This window comes from Eubalaena glacialis, chromosome 3 (assembly GCF_028564815.1).
Source record: "Eubalaena glacialis isolate mEubGla1 chromosome 3, mEubGla1.1.hap2.+ XY, whole genome shotgun sequence".
In the NCBI taxonomy this organism is placed as follows: Eukaryota; Metazoa; Chordata; class Mammalia; order Artiodactyla; family Balaenidae; genus Eubalaena; species Eubalaena glacialis.
This window is the reverse complement of record NC_083718.1, coordinates 116,183,610-116,203,769: the sequence shown is the minus strand read 5'-3', so window position 1 is coordinate 116,203,769 and position 20,160 is coordinate 116,183,610. Positions and strand designations below refer to the sequence as shown.

Genomic DNA, 20,160 nt, shown 5'->3' with positions numbered 1-20,160 from the left:
AAGGCAAAAATAGGAATAGCATGGGCCCTTAATCATTTATACTATTAGTACTTTGCCATCAAAACATTAAACATGAGAGAGAGTCCCTTCCACAGTGTTGTAACTGGGGCTTTCTTCCCCATCCATTTTTTAAGCCATTACCGTTTTGTGCCAGCTTTTAAATATTCTAAGTTGGATGTGAACGTAAGTTACAAAGCAAGAGCTTGGGGGGAAAGGAGATAATGTATTAAATCACAGTTTGTTCTGAACATAGAATTGGTACATCCCTCTAATCCTAAGGGATAATTTTATAAAGCAGTGCTTGCTCAAAGGAAGTTCCTTGTCATGGTTGAAACACAACTCTTAGGCTGTAACCGATGCTCCAGACTTGGGAGTGGAATGTGAAAGAGAGCTTATTCAGACCATTTGGAAGGTACAAAATGTGGCTGTTGGAAATTAGTAGCATAAGAACAAGTTTTCCTAATGTTGATTGACGAAAATTCAGCTTCTGGTTTTTAGTAGCTTAGCATGAAGTGAAGATGCAGGAGGAAACTAGATAGTTGCTTCACGTCCTGCACCAAATAAATACCTTTACAGATCCAATCTGGCTGTCACCAAGTGGTCTCTCATCTAAGGGACTTTACAGTGCTCAGTTGGCATAGCCTAAGGTTTCGAATGAAACCAGGAAACTTTGATACCTTTTGATCATCAGCCCTGCTTCCCAGGTTTTGCCCCTGAGCTAAATCCTACTTGGTTATGTACAAGCCTTAGAGTTTAAGCTTATTTGGGGTACTTGCTTCAGTGGTTTTTCTTTTATTTTCCTCTTCCAGTTTCTGTCCTCCTACAAGGGAAAGTCATGATTACACTAACAGAGCTAAAATGTTTAGCAGACGCCCAGTCGTCTTATCACATCCTAAAACCGTGGTGGGACGTCTTTTGGTATTACATCACCCTGATCATGCTGCTGGTGGCCGTGCTGGCTGGAGCCCTCCAGCTCACACAGAGCAGGGTTCTGTGCTGTCTTCCGTGTAAGGTGGAATTCGACAATCACTGCGCCGTGCCTTGGGACGTCCTGAAAGCCAGCGTGAACACGTCCTCCGATCCCGGGACGCCGCTTCCTCTCCCCCTCAGAATCCAGAACGACCTCCACCGACAGCAGTACTCCTACATCGACGCCGTGTGTTATGAGAAGCAGCTCCACTGGTTTGCAAAGTTCTTTCCCTACCTGGTGCTCTTGCACACGCTCATCTTTGCAGCCTGCAGCAACTTTTGGCTGAACTACCCCAGTACCAGTTCCAGGCTCGAGCATTTTGTGGCCATCCTTCACAAGTGCTTCGATTCTCCGTGGACCACCCGTGCCCTGTCAGAGACGGTGGCTGAGCAGTCAGTGAGGCCCCTGACGCTCTCCAAGTCCAAGGTTTTGCTTTCTCCCTCAGGGTGCTCAGCTGATGTTGATTGCAACAAGCAGTCATTGCCCTACCCGCAGCCTGGCTTAGAGTCAGCTGGCATAGAAAGCCCAACTTCTAGCGTCCTGGACAAGAAGGAGGGCGAACAGGCCAAAGCCATCTTTGAAAAAGTGAAAAGGTTCCGCATGCACGTGGAACAGAAGGATATCATTTATAGAGTGTATCTGAAGCAGATAATAGTCAAAGTCATTTTGTTTGTCCTCATCATAACTTACGTTCCGTATTTTTTAACCTACATTACTCTTGAAATTGACTGTTCAGTGGATGTGCAGGCTTTTACTGGATATAAGCGCTACCAGTGTGTCTACTCCTTGGCAGAAATATTTAAGGTCCTGGCTTCATTTTATGTCATCTTGGTTATACTTTATGGTCTTACCTCCTCCTACAGCTTGTGGTGGATGCTGCGGAGTTCTCTGAAGCAATATTCTTTTGAGGCGCTGAGAGAAAAAAGCAACTACAGTGACATCCCAGATGTCAAGAATGACTTCGCCTTCATTCTCCATCTGGCTGATCAGTATGATCCTCTTTACTCCAAACGCTTCTCCATATTCCTGTCGGAGGTCAGTGAGAACAAACTGAAACAGATCAACCTCAACAACGAATGGACGGTCGAGAAACTGAAAAGTAAGCTTGTGAAAAATTCCCAGGACAAGATAGAACTGCATCTTTTCATGCTAAACGGTCTTCCAGACAATGTCTTTGAGCTGACAGAAATTGAAGTGCTAAGCCTGGAGCTGATCCCTGAGGTCAAGCTGCCTTCTGCAGTCTCGCAGCTGGTCAACCTCAAGGAGCTCCACGTGTACCATTCGTCTCTGGTGGTCGACCATCCTGCCCTGGCCTTTCTAGAGGAGAATTTAAAAATCCTCCGCCTGAAATTTACTGAAATGGGGAAAATTCCACGCTGGGTATTTCATCTGAAGAATCTCAAGGAACTTTACCTCTCAGGCTGTGTTCTACCTGAGCAGGTGAGTACCATGCAGTTGGAGGGCTTTCAGGACTTGAAAAACCTGAGGACCCTCTACTTGAAGAGCAGCATCTCCCGGATCCCACAAGTCATTACAGACCTCCTGCCTTCGCTGCAGAAGTTGTCCCTCGATAACGAGGGGAGCAAGCTGGTTGTATTGAACAACTTGAAAAAGATGGTCAATCTGAAAAGCCTGGAGCTGATCAGCTGCGACCTGGAACGCATTCCGCACTCCATTTTCAGTCTGAACAATTTGCATGAGTTAAACCTCAAAGAAAATAACCTTAAAACTGTGGAAGAGATCATTAGCTTTCAGCATCTCCAGAATCTTTCCTGCTTAAAGTTGTGGCACAATAACATCGCTTATATTCCGGCCCAGATTGGGGCATTATCTAATCTAGAGCAGCTCTCTTTGGACCATAATAACATTGAGAATCTGCCCCTGCAGCTTTTCCTATGCACCAAACTACATTATTTGGATCTAAGCTGTAACCACCTGACCTTCATTCCAGAAGAAATCCAGTACCTGAGTAATTTGCAGTACTTTGCTGTGACCAACAACAACGTAAGTAAATCCGTTCTGCCCTTTATTTGGCCAGTCATTTGAGCATCTGCTGTTGCAGTGTGTGATGTAGTTAAAGATAATGGACTTTAAGTCATACTAAGCCTCCTGAGCTCGGCCTGACTACCACTTCTAGACATGTGACCATGGACAAATTATCAAAACACTGAGCATCGGTTTTTCATCTAATTTACAAGTTGTCATGGAGATTTTATGAAAAAATATATGAGCATTTGGCACAGTTCATGGCACATAGTAGGTACTCAACAAGTGTTCTCTTTATCCTCTTTCGCTGTTTTTTACATAAACATTACAATTGAAGTGTTTTAAACTAATTACTTAGTTATGGCAGTGCTTGCTTTCATTTTGGAAAAGTCTTAAGTATTCAGAAAGTTTCATAAAACTTTTCAGCTTTCCAAATCTGTCATAGGAGAACTTTTTGTTAAAAATACTGTGATCATGAATTATTCATAAGTCTTTTTTGTGATACAGTAAGAAAGACTTGAAATCTCCATGCATGTCTAGAAAGACAATTCAAAATGAAAGGCCTGGTTCTATAATGCAACACTAGGGCTCCTTAGAAGCTTTTTCCAGCATCTGTGCTTTAAAAATGAACCATAATTTGCAACAGTAAAGCCAAGTTAAGGAAAACTTAACTTTGCTGAAACAAGAAAAAACAAAAATGAGTAGTTTCCTAGGTTAAAATGTGAAGGACGAGGAAAAAGACAAAAAATCATGCTGGCTGAAAGGGCAAGAGAATGATGGTAATATCCATATGGGAAGGAGAAAAAAAACCTGTCAGAAATCAGGTCTGCCAAAAGATGAAAGTGATCCTCCTCTAGTTAAAAATGGGAACTATTTTCTTCTGCTCTACCCAAAAAGGTACTATCTCCTGGACTTTTTATAATTCATATTTCATGCTAAATATAGCTACAAGCATGGTGTTGGCTAGTAAACATATTAATCACCAGACAGTATTTTCAGAAACCATGGATTGTTGGAAAAATACCAGAGAGTTGGGGAATGAGGCAAAATTCATACTGACTTTTAGAATTCTATGACTTTATTCATATGTAAAAGGATAGAACCCATTATACAGTAAACAAAACATCTTCATGTCTTAAAGGATTATGAGGTTTTAAAACTCCTTTAAGGTTGATCTAGATTAGCAGTTTACATCAGAATTACCTGAAGGGCCTGTTAAAACACAGATTGCTGAGCCCCACTCCAGGGTTCTGATTCAGTAAGTAGGTCTGCAGTTTGCAGTTCTAAAAATCTCAGGTGAAGCTGGTGCTGCTGGTCTGGTGACCATACTTTGAAAACTACAGGTCTAGAGATTTATCATTAGTGTCATTTAATTATGCAGTTGATTAATACTAGTATTTTGGTTACACTTTTTCTGTTGTTAAACCTATAATAAAAAATATAAATAATTCTTTTGAAAGGCGTTGGTTTCACCAAGTTGTTGTACAGTTAAATCACTCCATAAATTTTTTTTTTCTTCCAGTGTGAACAGATTAACACGCTTTTATTAAGCAATCTCTGAATATATGTAGGAAGAATAAAACCCCAAGACCCTTCAGTTCTGCTGCTTAGGGTTACTCCATGAGGGAACAACCCATTCCTTTTTTTTGAGTATAATTGCTTTACAATGGTGTGTTAGTTTCTGCTTTATAACAAAGTGAATCAGTTAATACATATACATATATCCTCGTATCTCCTCCCTCTTGCGTCTCCCTCCCTCCCACCCTCCCTATCCCACCCCTCTAGGTGGTCACAAAGCACCCAGCTGATCTCCCTGTGCTATGCGGCTGCTTCCCACTAGCTAGCTATTTTACATTTGGTAGTGTAGTCCATGCCACTCTCTCACTTCGTCCTAGCTTACCCTTCCCACTCCCTGTGTCCTCAAGTCCATTCTCTACATCTGTGTCTTTATTCCTGTCCTGCCCCTAGGTTCGTCAGAACCATTTTTTTTTTTTTTTTAGATTCCATATCTATGTGTTAGCATACGGTATTTGTTTTTCTCATTCTGACTTACTTCACTCTGTATGAAAGACTCTAGGTCCACCCACCTCACTACAAATAACTCAATTTCATTTCTTTTTATGGCTTAGTGATATTCCATTGTATATATGTGCCACATCTTCTTTATCCATTCATCTGTCGATGGACACTTAGGTTGCTTCCATATCCTGGCTATTGTAAATAGAGCTGCAATGAACATTGTGGTACATGACTCTTTTTGAATTATGATTTTCTCAGGGTATGTGCCCAGTAGTGGGATTGCTGGGTCGTATGGTAGTTCTATTTTTAGTTTTATAAGGAACCTCCATACTGTTCTCCATAGTGGCTGTATCAATTTACATTCCCACCAACAGTGCAACAGGGTTCCCTTTTCTCCACACCCTCTCCAGCATTTATTGTTTGTAGATTTTTTGATGATGGCCATTCTGACTGGTGTGAGGTGATACCTCGTAGTTTTGATTTGCGTTTCTCTAATGATTAGTGATGTTGAGCATCCTTTCATGTGTTTGTTGGCAATCTGTATATCTTCTTTGGAGAAATGTCTATTAAGGTCTTCTGCCCATTTTTGGATTGGGTTGTTTGTTTTTTTGATATTGAGTTGCATGAGCTGCTTGTAAATTTTGGAGGTTAATCCTTTGCCAGTTGCTTCATTTGCAAATATTTTCTCCCATTCTGAGGGTTGTCTTTTCGTCTTGGTTATGGTTTCCTTTGCTGTGCAAACTTTTAAGTTTCATTAGGTCCCATTTGTTTATTTTTGTTTTTATTTCCATTTCTCTAGGAGGTGGGTCAAAAAGGATCTTGCTGTGATTTATGTCATAGAGTGTTCTGCCTATGTTTTCCTCTAAGAGTTTGATAGTGTCTGGCCTTACATTTAGGTCTTTAATCCATTTTGAGTTTATTTTTGTGTATGGTGTTAGGGAGTGTTCTAATTTCATTCTTTTACATGTAGCTGTCCAGTTTTCCCAGCACCACTTATTGAAGAGGCTGTCTTTTCTCCACTGTATATTCTTGCCTCCTTTATCAAAAATAAGGTGACCATATGTGCGTGGGTTAATCTCTGGGCTTTCTATCCTGTTCCATTGATCTATATTTCTGTTTTTGTGCCAGTACCATACTGTCTTGATTACTGTAGCTTTGTAGTATAGTCTGAAGTCCAGGGGCCAGATTCCTCCAGCTCCGTTTTTCTTTCTCAAGATTACTTTGGCTATTCGGAGTCTTTTGTGTTTCCATACAAATTGTGCGATTTTTTATTCTAGTTCTGTGGAAAATGCCATTGGTAGTTTGATAGGGATTGCATGGAATCTGTAGATTGCTTTGGGTAGTATAGTCATTTTCACAATGTTAATTCTTCCAATCCAAGAACATGGTATATCTCTCCATCTGTTTGTGTCGTCTTTAATTTCTTTCATCAGTGTCTTATAGTTTTCTGTATACAGGTAGTTTGTCTCCTTAGGTAGGTTTATTCCTAGGTATTTTATTCTTTTTGTTGCAGTGGTAAATGGGAGTGTTTCCTTAATTTCTCTTTCAGATTCTTCATCATTAATGTATAGGAATGCAAGAGATTTCTGTGCATTAATTTTGTATCCTGCTACTTTACCATATTCGATGATTAGCTCTAGTAGTTTTCTGGTAGCATCTTTAGGATTCTCTAAGTATAGTATCATGTCATCTGCAAACAGTGACAGCTTTACTTCTTCTTTTCTGATTTGGATTCCTTTTATTTCTTTTTCTTCTCTGATTGCTGTGGCTAAAACTTCCAAAGCTATGTTGAATAATAGTGGTGAAAGTGGGCAACCTTGTCTTGTTCCTGATCTTAGTGGAAATGGTTTCAGTTTTTCACCGTTGAGGACGATGTTGGCTGTGGGTTTGTCATATATGGCCTTTATTATGTTGAGGTAAGTTCCCTCTGTGCCTACTTTCTGGAGGCTTTTTATCACAAATGGGTGTTGAATTTTGTCGAAAGCTTTCTCTGCATCTATTGAGATGATCATATGGTTTTTTTCCTTCACTTTGTTAATATGGTGTATCACATTGATTGATTTGCATATATTGAAGAATCCTTGCATTCCTGGGATAAACCCCACTTGATCATGGTGTAGGATCCTTTTAATGTGCTGTTGGATTCTTTTTGCTAGTATTTTGTTGGGGATTTTTGCATCTATGTTCATCAGTGATATTGGCCTGTAGTTTTCTTTCTTTGTGACATCTTTGTCTGGTTTTGGTATCAGGGTGATGGTGGCCTCGTAGAATGAGTTTGGGAGTGTTCCTCCCTCTGCTATATTTTGGAAGAGTTTGAGAAGGATAGGTGTTAGCTCTTCTCTAAATGTTTGATAGAATTCGCCTGTGAATCCATCTGGTCCTGGGCTTTTGTTTGTTGGAAGATTTTTAATCACAGTTTCAATTTCAGTGCTTGTGATTGTTCTGTTCATATTTTCTGTTTCTTCCTGGTTCAGTCTTGGAAGGTTGTGCATTTCTAAGGATTTGTCCATTTCTTCCAGGTTTCCATTTTATTGGCATAGAGTTGCTTGTAGTAATCTCTCATGATCCTTCGTATTTCTGTAGTGCCAGTTGTTACTTCTCCTTTTTCATTTCTAATTCTATTGATTTGAGAGTTCTCCGTTTTTTTCTTGATGAGTCTGGCTAATGGTTTATCAATTTTGTTTATCTTCTCAAAGAACCAGCTTTTAGTTTTATTTATCTTTGCTATAGTTTCCTTCATTTCTTTTTCATTTATTTCTGATCTGATCTTTATGATTTCTTTCCTTCTGCTACCTTTGGGGTTTTTTTGTTCTTCTTTCCCTAACTGCTTTAGGTGTAAGGTTACGTTGTTTATTTGAGATTTTTTTTGTTTCTTAAGTAGGATTGTATTGCTATGAACTTCCCTCTTAGAACTGCTTTTGCCGCATCCCATAAGTTTTGGGTCGTCGTGTTTTCATTGTCATTTGTTTCTAGGTACTTTTTGATTTCCTCTTTGAATTCTTCAGTGATCTCTTGGTTATTAAGTAGTGTATTGTTTATCCTCCATGTGTTTGTATTTTTTACAGATTTTTTCCTGTAATTGATATCTAGTCTCATAGTATTGTGGTCAGAAAAGATACCTGATACGATTTCAATTTCTTAAATTTACCAAGGCTTGATTTGTGACCCAAGATATGATCTATCCTGGAGAATGTTCCATGAGCACTTGAGAAGAAAGTGTATTCTGTTGTTTTGGATGGAATGTCCTATAAATATCAATTAAGTCCATCTTGTTTAATGTATCATTTAAAGCTTGTGTTTCCTTATTTATTTTCATTTTGGATGATCTGTCCATTGTTGAAAATGGGGTGTTAAAATCCCCTACTATGATTGTGTTACTGTCGATCTCCCCTTTTATGGCTGTTAGTATTTGCCTTATGTATTGAGGTGCTCCTATGTTGGGTGCATAAATATTTACAATTGTCATATCTTCTTGGATTGATCCCTTGATCATTATGTAGTGTCCTTTTTTTTCTCTTGTAATAGTCTTTGTTTTAAAGTCTATTTTGTCTGATATGAGAATTGCTACTCCAGCTTTCTTTTGATTTCCATTTGCATGGAATATCTTTTTCCAGACCCTCACTTTCAGTCTGTATGTGTCCCTAGGTCTGAAGCGTGTCTCTTGTAGACAGCATATATATGGGTCTTGTTTTTGTATCCATTCAGCCAGTTTGTGTCTTTTGGTGGGAGCATTTAATCTATTTACATTTAAGGTAATTATCGATATGTATGTTCCTATTACCATTTTCTTAATTGTTTTGCGTTTGTTATTGTAAGTCTTTTCCTTCTCTTTTGTTTCCTGCCTAGAGAAGTTCCTTTAGCATTTGTTGTAAAGCTGGTTTGTCGATGCTGAATTCTCTTAGCTTTTGCTTGTCTGTAAAGGTTTTCATTTCTCCGTCAAATCTGAATTAGATCCTTGCTGGGTAGAGTAATCTTGGTTGTAGGTTTTTGCCCTTCATCACTTTACGTATGTCCTGCCACTCCCTTCTGGCTTGCAGAGTTTCTGCTGAAAGATCAGCTGTTAACCTTATGGGGATTCCCTTGTATGCTATTTGTTGTTTTTCCCTTGCTGCTTTTAATATTTTTTCTTTGTATTTAGTTTTTGATAGTTTGATTAATATGTGTCTTGGCGTGTTTCTCCTTGGATTTATCTTGTATCGGACTCTCTGTGCTTCCTGGACTTGATTAACTATTTCCTTTCGCATATGAAGGAAGTTTTCAACTATAATCTCTTCAAATATTTTCTCAGTCCCTTTCTTTTTCTCTTCTTCTTCTGGGACCCCTATAATTCGAATGTTGGTGCGTTTAATGTTGTCCCAGAGGTCTCTGAGACTGTCCTCAATTCTTTTCATTCTTCTTTCTTTATTCTGGTCTGCAGTAGTTATTTCCACTATTTTTTCTTCCAGGTCACTTATCTGTTTTTCTGCCTCAGTTATTCTGCTGTTGATCCCTTCTAGAGAATTTTTAATTTTATTTATTGTGTTGTTCATCATTGTTTGTTGGCTCTTTAGTTCTTCTAGGTACTTGTTAAACATTTCTTGTATTTTCTCCATTCTATTTCCAAGATTTTGGATCATCTTTACTATCATTAGTCTGAATTCTTTTTCAGGTAGACTGCCTATTTCCTCTTCATTTTTTAGGTCTGGTGGGTTTTTTGCTCCTTTTTCTGCTGTGTGTTTCTCTGTCTTCTCATTTTGCTTAACTTACTGTGTTTGGGGTCTCCTTTTCGCAGGCTGCAGGTTCGTAGTTCCCGTTGTTTTTGGTGTCTGCCCCCAGTGACTAAGGTTGGTTCAGTGGGTTGTGTAGGCTTTCTGGTGGAGGGGACTAGTGCCTGTGTTCTAGTGGATGAGGCTGGATCTTGTCTTTCTGGTGGGCAGGTCCGCGTCCAGTGGTGTGTTTTTGGGTGTCTGTGACCTTATTATGATTTTAGGCAGCCTCTCTGCTAATGGGTGGGGTTGTGTTCCTATCTTGCTAGTTGTTTGGCATAAGGTGTCCAGCACTGGAACTTGCTGGTCATTGAGTGGAGCTGGGTCTTGGCGTTGAGATGGAGATCTCTGGGAGATTTTCGCTGTTTGATATTATGTGGAGCTGGGAGGTATCTTGTGGACCACTGTCCTGAACTTGGCTCTCCCACCTCAGAGGCACAGCCCTGACGCCTGGCTGGACCACCAAGAGCCTGTCATCCACACAGCTCATAATAAAAGGGAGAAAAAATAGAAAGAAAGAAAGAAAGAAAGAAGATAAAATAAAGTAAAATAAAATAAAGTCATTAAAATAAAAAATAATTATTAATAAAAAAATTTTTAAGTAATAAAAAAATAAGAAAGAAAGAAAGAAGAAAGCAACCAAACCAAAAAACAAATATCCACCAATGATAACAAGTGCTAAAAACTATACTTAAAAAAAAAAAAAAAAAAAAGGCCAGACAGAACCCTAGGACAAATGGTAAAAGCAAAGCTATACAGACAAAATCACATACAGAAGCATATACATACACACTCACAAAAAGAGAAAAAGGGAAAAAAATATATATATATTGCTCCCAAAGTCCACCTCCTCAATTTGGGATGATTCGTTGTCTATTCAGGTATTCCACAGATGCAGGTACATCAAGTTGATTGTGAAGATTTAGTCCGCTGCTCCTGAGGCTGCTGGGAGAGATTTCCCTTTCTCGTCTTTGTTCGCACAGCTCCTGGGGTTCAGCTTTGGATTTGGCCCCGCCTCTGCGTGTAGGTCGCCTGAGGGCATCTGTTCTTCGCTCAGACAGGACGGGGTTAAAGGAGCAGCTGATTTGGGGGCTCTGGCTCACTCAGGCCAGGGGGAGGGAGGGGTACCTTGTGCAGGGCCAGCCTGTGGCGGCAGAGGCCAGTGTGATGTTGCACCAGCCTGAGGCGCGCCGTGCGTTTTCCCAGGGAAGTTGTCCCTGGATCACAGGACCCTGGCAGTGGCAGGCTGCACAGTCTCCCGGGAGGGGAGGTGTGGATATTGACCTGTGCTCGCACACAGGCTTCTTGGTGACGGCAGCAGCAGCTTTAGTGTCTCATGCCCGGCTCGGGGGTCCGTGCTGATAGCCGCGGCTCGTGCCTGTCTCTGGAGCTCCTTTAAGCAGCGCTCTTAATCCCCTGTCCTCGCGCACCAGGAAACAAAGAGGCAAGAAAAAGTCTCTTGCCTCTTCGGCAGCTCCAGACTTTTTCCCCCGGACTCCCTCCCGGCTAGCTGTGGCGCACTAGCCCCCTTCAGGCTGTGTTCACGCCGCCAACCCCAGTCCTCTCCCTGCGATCCGACCGAAGCCCGAGCCTCAGCTCCCAGCCCCCGCCCGTCCCGGCGGCTGAGCAGACAAACCTCTCGGGCTGGTGAGTGCTGCTCGGCACCGCTCCTCTGTGCGGGAATCTCTCTGTTTGCCCTCCGCACCCCTGTTGCTGCGGTCTCCTCTGTGGCTCCAAAGCTTCCCCCCTCTGCCACCCCCAGTTTCCGCCCGCGAAGGGGCTTCCTAGTGTGTGGAAACCTTTCCTCGTTCACAGCTCCCTCCCACTTGTGCGGGTCCTGTTCCTATTCTTTTGTCTTTGTTTTTTCTTTTTTCTCTTGCCCTACCCAGGTACGTGGGGAGTTTCTTGCCTTTTGGGAGGACTGAGGTCTTCTGCCAGCATTCAGTAGGTGTTCTGTAGGAGTTGTTCCACATGTAGATGTATTTCTGATGTATTTGTGGGGAGGAAGGTGATCTCCACGTCTTACTCTTCCGCCATCTTGAAGCTCCTCCTGACCAGTCCATACATTTTTGAAAGTCGTGGCTGATTAAATTGTCAGCGGGCCGTGAATTATCTAAATGTATAAGCAGTTTAACGGCTTTCTGTAGTTCAATGTTAACTTTAAGATCATTGGTCCCTTTGACACCAAGTTTACTGACTTCTTGATTGTGGCTAAAAGGGAGACTAGGTATTAGTATCAGACATATTTTGTCTTGAAGGGTACTTGGTAGCATATGAAAAGTCTTATGCTGAAGATAGTTTATGGCCAAAGTACAATGGTGTCTTTGGCTGTGTTGTCTCAGAAGTGTGATAGCCAGCAGTTGTGGAGCATCCTCCGGGCCATAATGATGACCGTGACACCTTTGAATGGGTGAGGAACACTTTCATCAGAACTATGAAGAGACTTACCTGCTAAGGATGTGGAGAAACTGGAACTCAGAAGACAGTGACCAGAGAGATGAAAAGTTCCTCTCTGATGGAATAGTGTATCCTAATTACAGGAAGTATTGGGGAGGGAAGGGAGAGAGAATAGTCCACAATATTGGTCTTCGAATATTTGGAAGACCTTACATAGGAAAGAAGGCTTATTGGGAGTAGCTGCAAGTGTTAGAGCTCAGACAAGCAGGAGAAGATTTCTCATCTTTTCCCAGAAAGCTGTCCAGAGACTGAATGAACATTTGAGAAGGGAGAAGTGATTTTCTTATTAATAAAACTGTCCAGATACAAATTGTCGACCACTTGGTAGGAATATTGTTAAAGGGAATTAAGGATTCATGTTTCATGTAGGGATTTAACTAACTTCAAGGTTCCTTCTTGAAACCTTAAGGTTCTCATGAGTCTATGAAATAGACCAAAATATTTATAAAAATTAGAAAATAAAACATCAAACCTGCTGCATAAATACTTAGATGTGCACATACTCAGAAACGTGAGTTGATTCCTCCATTTGGAATGGAGGTTCGTAAAGATTCCTGAAAGAACAGTTTTTAAAGACTTCTTTTTTTTTTTTTAAACATCTTTATTGGAGTATAATTGCTTTACAATGGTGTGTTAGTTTCTGCTTTATAACAAAGTGAATCAGCTATACATATACATATATCCCCATATCTCCTCCCTCTTGCGTCTCCCTCCCACCCTCCCTATCCCACCTGTCTAGGTGGACACAAAGCATGGAGCTGATCTCTCTGTGGTATGCGGCTGCTTCCCACTAACTATCTATTTTACATTTGGTAGTGTATATATAAGACTCTTCTTTTTTAAAGACTTGGGCAGTGTGTCAGGTTTATAGGTGGAGGCAACAAATACTAACTCTGGGGTTAAGCAGAAAAGACATTTATTGAAAGGCTGTCATGTATCTCATATTATCACTGAAAAGGCTGAAGAATGAAGCTTGGAAAACAATCAAGCACAAAGTTAGATAGCAAAAGAAATGCAGCCAAAATCATAGTACAAAAGTAAAATGAAGAAGATATCTTGACACTGACCATACCAGCACTGGGCACCAATGCTACCCTGAAAATGATGCTGCTGCTACTGTGGCCCTTGCCCTCCCACAAAATCGGTTCTTCATGGTTTCTGCTTCTTTGTGACACAAGGCCCACATGTGAGCACCTGATAGAGCTTAAGAATGCTCACACTCGAGCTGTAAGTTATCTGGGAACACAAGGATCTTGTGTTTTCAGTTCCTCTAGTTGGAAGTGGGCTCTGCTTCCCACCAAGAGTCCCACCAAGATAAGGTAGGGAATTCTCAGGACATAGAAGATGTGGGGCAGCCCCCCAAATGACAGACATTCACTGAGAGGGCACTCCAGAGTTTACTCCACTGAATAGTAATAAGTTTTATCACAAAAAAAATTAAACATTTTTTAGCATATTTTTGCTGCAGGATTCCTCAGAGACTTTAACATATGAACGTGCATTGTGCTTCTCCAAGAGGGAGATATGGTGTGCAACGTTTGCCACACATAGTTGAGCAAGGCGTTCTTTTCCATGGTAATTCTTGAGAAGAGTGTTCCTGAGAACATTGGGGAAATGTGAAAGGATAGAGGTCATGCCCAGAGGATTGCAACAGGCATCGGCAGATGTAATAAGAGATGAGAGCCTTTAGAAGGTGGGTCAGGGTGGAGAGTGCCTTGAATTCTACCAGTCTAGTTCAAGTTTGAGTCATTGGATAGTAGCTGAGGTGAGGCTTGAGCATGAAGGTGCTAGTTAGCCTGAATCAGTACCTTCAAAGGAGGCTCTGGTTGTAGCATACACAAGGGTTGGGAGAGGACAATCAAGAAACAAAACCCTGTGGAAAGGTTTAATCATTATGATTTAGAAGTAGGAATATAGACTAAGAGACTCTTGTATCTGAAAGGAACACTCTGGGTCATTGGTCCTGAGGTCAGCAAACTACAGCCTGGGAGCCAGATCCTCCCACAGCCTGACCTAAGAATGGCTTTTAAATTTTTAAGTGGTTGGGGAAAAAAATCAAAAGAATAATAATAATATTTCATCACATATGAAAATTATATGAAATTCAAATTTCAGTGTCCATGAATAAGTTGCATTGTTCTCCTTAGTGGGCCTGTATTACGAAGAAATTGTACTCAATTGTGTTATTGTATTTTTAATTACATCACTTAAATGTATGAAATTTTTTCTCTCGTTATTGTAAGTACCTACATAATATTTTCAGTTTTGCCACTTGCCCTGCAAAACCTAAAATATTTACTGTTCCGCCCGTTTAGAGAAAAACTTTGCCAATCTCTGTTCTAGTCCACTGCCTTCACTTTGCTGATACTGAAACTGAGGCTCAGAGCAATTTGCCTGAGGTCCAAAGCTTCCCAGTGATGGATCTGGGATGGAACCCATGTTCCAGCTCCTGCTCTAGTGCTCTTTCTCCTACAGCTCAGATGCATCAGTCCAAATGATGTTCCACGGGAAGCAGTGGTGTGTATAGATGATGGGAGAGGAAGAGGCAGCATCCACCTCTCTCCAGTGCCAAAGTGTAATTGGATGATGATGGTGTTGAATGTGACGGAGAAGCACAGGAAAGGGGGAGGATTTAATAACCTCCCTGAAATCTTAAAAACCACTCCAATTTACACCTAGGTCTTCCAGTTTCTCCATTTCTGCATTTAATGCAACTCAAAGACGTTAGCCAGAAGGTGAATAATGTAGAAATTCCTTCTGCAGATCATTTATGTGGCAATGCTCCTTGTTGGTTTTGATATTACCACTTAGATATGGAAATATTCAGCTTTGCTTCTTGAAATGATTGGATTTTATAGATTCAGGTTGACATGTTCCGAGATAGCATGTGTCAATGGCCAGAACAATAGGAAATCTGACACTGAAAAGAATTCTGAAATGAGGTCCCAGCCTCTGAGAAACAGTGGAATATTTAATTATCAATGTCAGTCATGAATATAGGATGAGAACCATCCTTCCTTGGATGTTCTGGGGGCTTCAATACATTTTGTTGGAAGTATTTGGTTGCCAGAAAATTCTAGGATATAGAGTGATAATGTAACCATAGTGAGTTTTTTTTTCAGTTTATTTCATAGTTTATTAAATATATGTAATACAGTTTATTCTATAAAACCATTCTGTTTATATAGTTTATCATCTGATAGTCTGTAAACATTTCTTTTGATTTTTGAGAAGAAATCAGTGGTCCACTGGGGAAATTTTTTCCTTTCTGGCTCATGTATTATATGGTTTAAGAAAGAGCATGCTAAATGAATTCAGTATAAATAAATGCTATCTAAACATTTTTTTTAAATTTATTGGCTCAGGCAAAATTTGTAAGTCGATTTTTCAAGATAAAACTGCTGACTTGAAAGAAAGTCTTGAGTCTCTAACACAGCTCCCCAGCCTCCTTTAGCAAAATTGAATTCCAGTATGTGAGTTAAGGCCCTGTGCTTGAGCTGGGTGATGATGCTGGGAGAAAGCCCCTGAGACGGATACTTACCGCTCAGGAAGTGTGCCACTAACCACAGTCCTTAACTCACTTTTACGACACAACTGAGGGGCAACCCCAGAGGCTCACTCTCATTGCCTGGGGAAATCCCTCGCCTGTACTCTGGGGGCTGAGAAGAAGCTAAAATCACAAATTCAGAGAGATGAAAGAAGATGGGTGAGACATGGTAGTGTTGACAGCCAGACAGAAGGAGAATGAGGACAACGGCTTTAGGGTCTTCACTCAATAGGAAGTCAGTGCAATCAAGCAAGGCACCTGCTGGGGCCTGGAAGCTGAATGAGGAAGGGAGATTGGGATTCCTTGATGCAGCCCTGGTTAAGGCACTCTTCTTCCTAGCAGCCGTTGTAGACTAATGATTTCTATAATTGTTTCATATTTCTCTCCCCCGTTAGACCAGTGTTTCTCAAATGGGGGCAATTGTACCCTGTGGAAGACATTAGTCTAGAGACATTTTTAGTCGTCACAACTAGAGAGGGGAGTGGCACTGGCATCTAGTAGGTAGAGGCCAGGGATGCTGCTAAACATTCCACAATGCACAGGACAGCCCCACAAAAAGAATTATCCCACCCCCAAATGTCAACAGTGCCAAGGTTGAGAGACCCTGCATGGATCTTAAAGACCCATCTGTCTTGCTCAGCCCTTTATCCCCAACGCCTAGCTGGGAACCTGGCACAAAACGAGGCTCCCAGCAGGCATTCACTGAATACAGGTGAGCCAAGTCTTCCCTCTTCCCAGCCTCTTTGCCTAAGTCACTCCTTTTGCACCAGCAGGCACGCTCAACCCTGAGCACATTGCACAGGACTGATCATTCCCTCTACTTGTACGTCACTGACACTACTTTTGAGCTGCAGGTAATCTCTAATCAGAAGGAAGTTACATTTCTTCTGTCTCTCATCTCTCTGTCATATCTCTATACTGAAATTGACATATCTATGGTTTTGCATCTGCATTCTTAAGAAGGAATGAAATAAAAGGGTAGATATTTTCCTTTGCTTATACCTAGTATTTTGGTGTAGAATGATGAGCTATAATGCATGGCTGACTTAGCAACAGTGATCATTAGATTTATTTTCAAGGGTAGCCAGTACTGAGTGTATATGTGGGTGATGGAGGAGAAGGCAATTTCCAACATAATGAGCATTTTTGAATGCAATTTGACCAATTTTTTTATGCTGTATAGGGAATGTTTATCCTTTTGAAGAGACAGTTCTGGAAGGCCCCGGAAGTTCCAGCAGAGAAGTGGCTCAGTGGGGCTACACTAGCCCATCAGAGGAGCAGATTGAAATCTGGAGCGCCCCTTTCATCCCTGTTTCTAACAAAGCCACTTCCGGAACAAAGGAGCCTACATTGTTTCATAGTTGCAAAGATGCCTGGTCCAGGCCTATATAAATATGGGGAATGTTACAGGGTGGGGTGCATGCAATCCAGCTCTTCCTGGAGCGCACTTGCCCGTCAGTGGCAGGATGAGAGCTGAGGACATTGAGTGTGCTCAGCCCTTCTCTGGGTGTCTTTCCCCAATAAACCCTATTTCATATACACACTGTGGCTCCCTTAGAAACTCAAATGCAACCTTCCCACCAAATAGGGGAGCAGTTCAGTTGAGCAGCTGTAGGAGTTGACCTAATTGCAGGCTATTTATCGTATTTTAAATGATTTCTCTGTGTCGTATGACTTAATCGAAACTCTCAGAGAGCAGGAAGAAGAGTAAATACGTGAGTGTGTATGTAGAGGGGAATGAAATGTGCATGTATAGATTGTCATATCTTGCATAGATTGTATATCTATAGATTGTGTATCTATATCTGTTGTATATCTGTAGATTGTATATCTATATGTATAGATTGTCATATCCTGTATAGATTGTATAGATTGTCATATCTTCTTGTCTCTACTCCTGTCAACTTTTTTTTTAACAGAATAAAGTTTTCAGTCTCTACTGTGAAACCCTAAAAAATAGCCTTGTGTCGGTTCTCGGGATGTTTTTGAGGGTATAGCTCATTATCCCACGCAGTAAACTCGTTATGAGGACTCTTGAGAGCCCTGATTTCTGACTAGGACTCAAGAGTAATTAGGCTTCTCCTCAGTCACTGGTTTGTTTTTTATCTCCGGGACAATGAGTATGTAACCGATTAGGTTTCCTTTGAGAATTGAGAGTTGCTTGTTAGAATGTTCAGAGCCAAATCTCTTGCCCACCCATACACAGCAGGGGTTTATAGAAGTTCATGGTAGCCTCAATCCTGATTCCATGTCAGGATGTCCGTATTTTTCCTTTATCTTCCCCATCTACTTCAAGTGTATCATCATTGTTATATGTACCTCTGTAAAATGTCTAGAAATGTTTTTGGGAAAAGGTAGGGGCATAAATAAATAGATGTATTATGGTAGGCCATCAAAAACCAGTTTTACTGGCTTCTTTTTTTCCCTTTCCAGATTGAGATGCTACCAGATGGGCTGTTTCAGTGCAAAAAGCTGCAGTGTTTACTTTTGGGGAAAAATAGCCTGATGAGCTTGTCCCCTCATGTGGGTGAGCTGACGAACCTTACTCACCTGGAGCTCATTGGTAATTACCTGGAAACACTTCCTCCTGAGCTGGAAGGATGTCAGTCCCTCAAACGGAGCTGTCTGATTGTCGAGGAGAATTTGCTCAGTACTCTTCCTCCCCCTGTAACAGAACGTTTGCAGACATGCTTAGATAAATGTTGACCTAAAGAGGAAAATAATTTTTGAAAAGTACACTCCAGGGCTTTATCTGAGAACTCAATTTTCCTAAGTTATAAAGATGAACAATGGATAATTATGACTAACTATAACCAAATGTCTTATTAAAGCAACTCAGTGTCTATCCCTAAATTAAACAGGTAAAAAGTATTAACACTGAACTAAAAGTTTTGTGAATAATTGATCTTTAACTTATGGAAATATAAGAAGTATGCTTGGAGGGTGGAATGGGGACATGAAATTATTGAATCTCTACGTTGCAGTTTGTATCTTTTGAAGATTAGGTATTACTTATTTGCATACTTGTTTTAACTGACTTCCTGTTTTGATATTTATCACCTAGACCATAAAGTCATCAACATAAATTGCCTTGATGTACACTGAGCACTGTCTTTGATTTATGGTCTTAAATATTTTTAGGCAGGGTACATTGTGCTAGGCAGAATTCCTTCTGGCTTAATTTTTACTTCCTGTCCCAGCTTGTTTTGAGTCTTCCTCCATCTGATTTTCTCTTGACAACAATGATGAACCCTGAGAAAGTGCCTGCCTTTGGCCTTTGCATAGAACAGGAGCAGGGTTCTTAGGACATGTCACCCTCGGGGCATCCTAAAAATTAATGTATACTCAAATTTTTTCTTGTATATCATCAAAGCCTTTTTTATTTGCTAATGATTTTTATATTAAATGTAAAACATACAAATATTTTTTATTGTATAATCTTGGATTCAAAATCTGTGAGAATAATTTTTGTAAGGTACAGAGAACACATCCTTTTCTTTAAGAATTTACTGTTAATATACTTGGTTTTGGCTGCTTATGATTCTCATATTTGTGCACATTCTGTTCCAAAATGTTTTTGTACTCTGCAACTAATTACTTTTGGATAACAAAAGCCTTGTGTTTCATGCCCTAAAATATTTGGGGGGTTTCCTTGTAAGAGGATGGCCACATCATCTACCTCTCTCTTCCCTAGTGCTGTGCTATTGTACGGGTACAATTCTTAATTACTTCAAAAACTGTGATGGAGGGGAGAGGTGCAGATTTGGATCTTTAAAACTGATTTTAAAGCGTTCTGTGGAAATTAAGTAAGAGTTAAGCAAAATACTTTCTTCTCCATCTGCATGATCTCTAGATAGGATTATAATGTAAAACACTCAGCTTAAAATTCAGTGCTTAAAATGAGTTCTCAAAGCTCACAAAGAAACAGATCTGGTTAACAAATCCATCTCATGCCTTTGTCTAACTTTTCTGGAATACATTTTGCTCTTTTTTATAAAGAGTTTTGTGTTTGGCTTTTTATTATCATGCATGTTGTAAAATGAATAAAATCGACTGACTCATTTTGGGGAAATGTACATTTTCAATGTGTTTTTCTCTAATGGGTCTAGGCATTGTGATGCCGTCTCATTTTGGATGTAACTATGAAGTAATCTATTAACTGCACCTAGACAAAACTGGAAAACACTATGGGTAAAGAGTACTGTAAACATGGAATTGTGTTGTATGGTATGTTTTTTCTTGCTTTGTCCCTTCCAGAAAGATGAAAGTGAGTCTAAGTTATGGCAAAATGTAGCTTCCCTCACCTGCCACACACCCCTGGACTAACATTCAGAGAAAAGAATTGTTCACATCAAATGAAATTTGAGTAATAGCTATAAAAAATATAAAACACCAAAAGCTGCCTAAAACGTTATTGTTTATTCTGAATGAGAAAG

General features: G+C 40.5%; 1 protein-coding gene across 4 annotated transcripts in view; it reads left to right on the top strand.

The window, feature by feature from the left end:
* Positions 1-20,160, top strand: part of LRRC8B (leucine rich repeat containing 8 VRAC subunit B) — a 91,192-nt gene that overhangs the window by 59,488 nt on the left and 11,544 nt on the right. For 2 of the 4 annotated variants that reach the window (XM_061186344.1, XM_061186343.1), the window contains 2 exons: positions 810-2,974; positions 16,908-17,436. In XM_061186344.1, the coding sequence (XP_061042327.1) occupies positions 836-2,974; positions 16,908-17,201 (2,433 nt within the window). In that variant the 5' untranslated portion in view covers positions 810-835 and the 3' untranslated portion in view covers positions 17,202-17,436. Of the gene's footprint in view, positions 1-809; positions 2,975-16,907; positions 17,437-18,157; positions 19,682-20,160 lie in introns of those variants that run through there. The other 2 variants (XM_061186345.1, XM_061186342.1) reach the window with 2 other exon arrangements.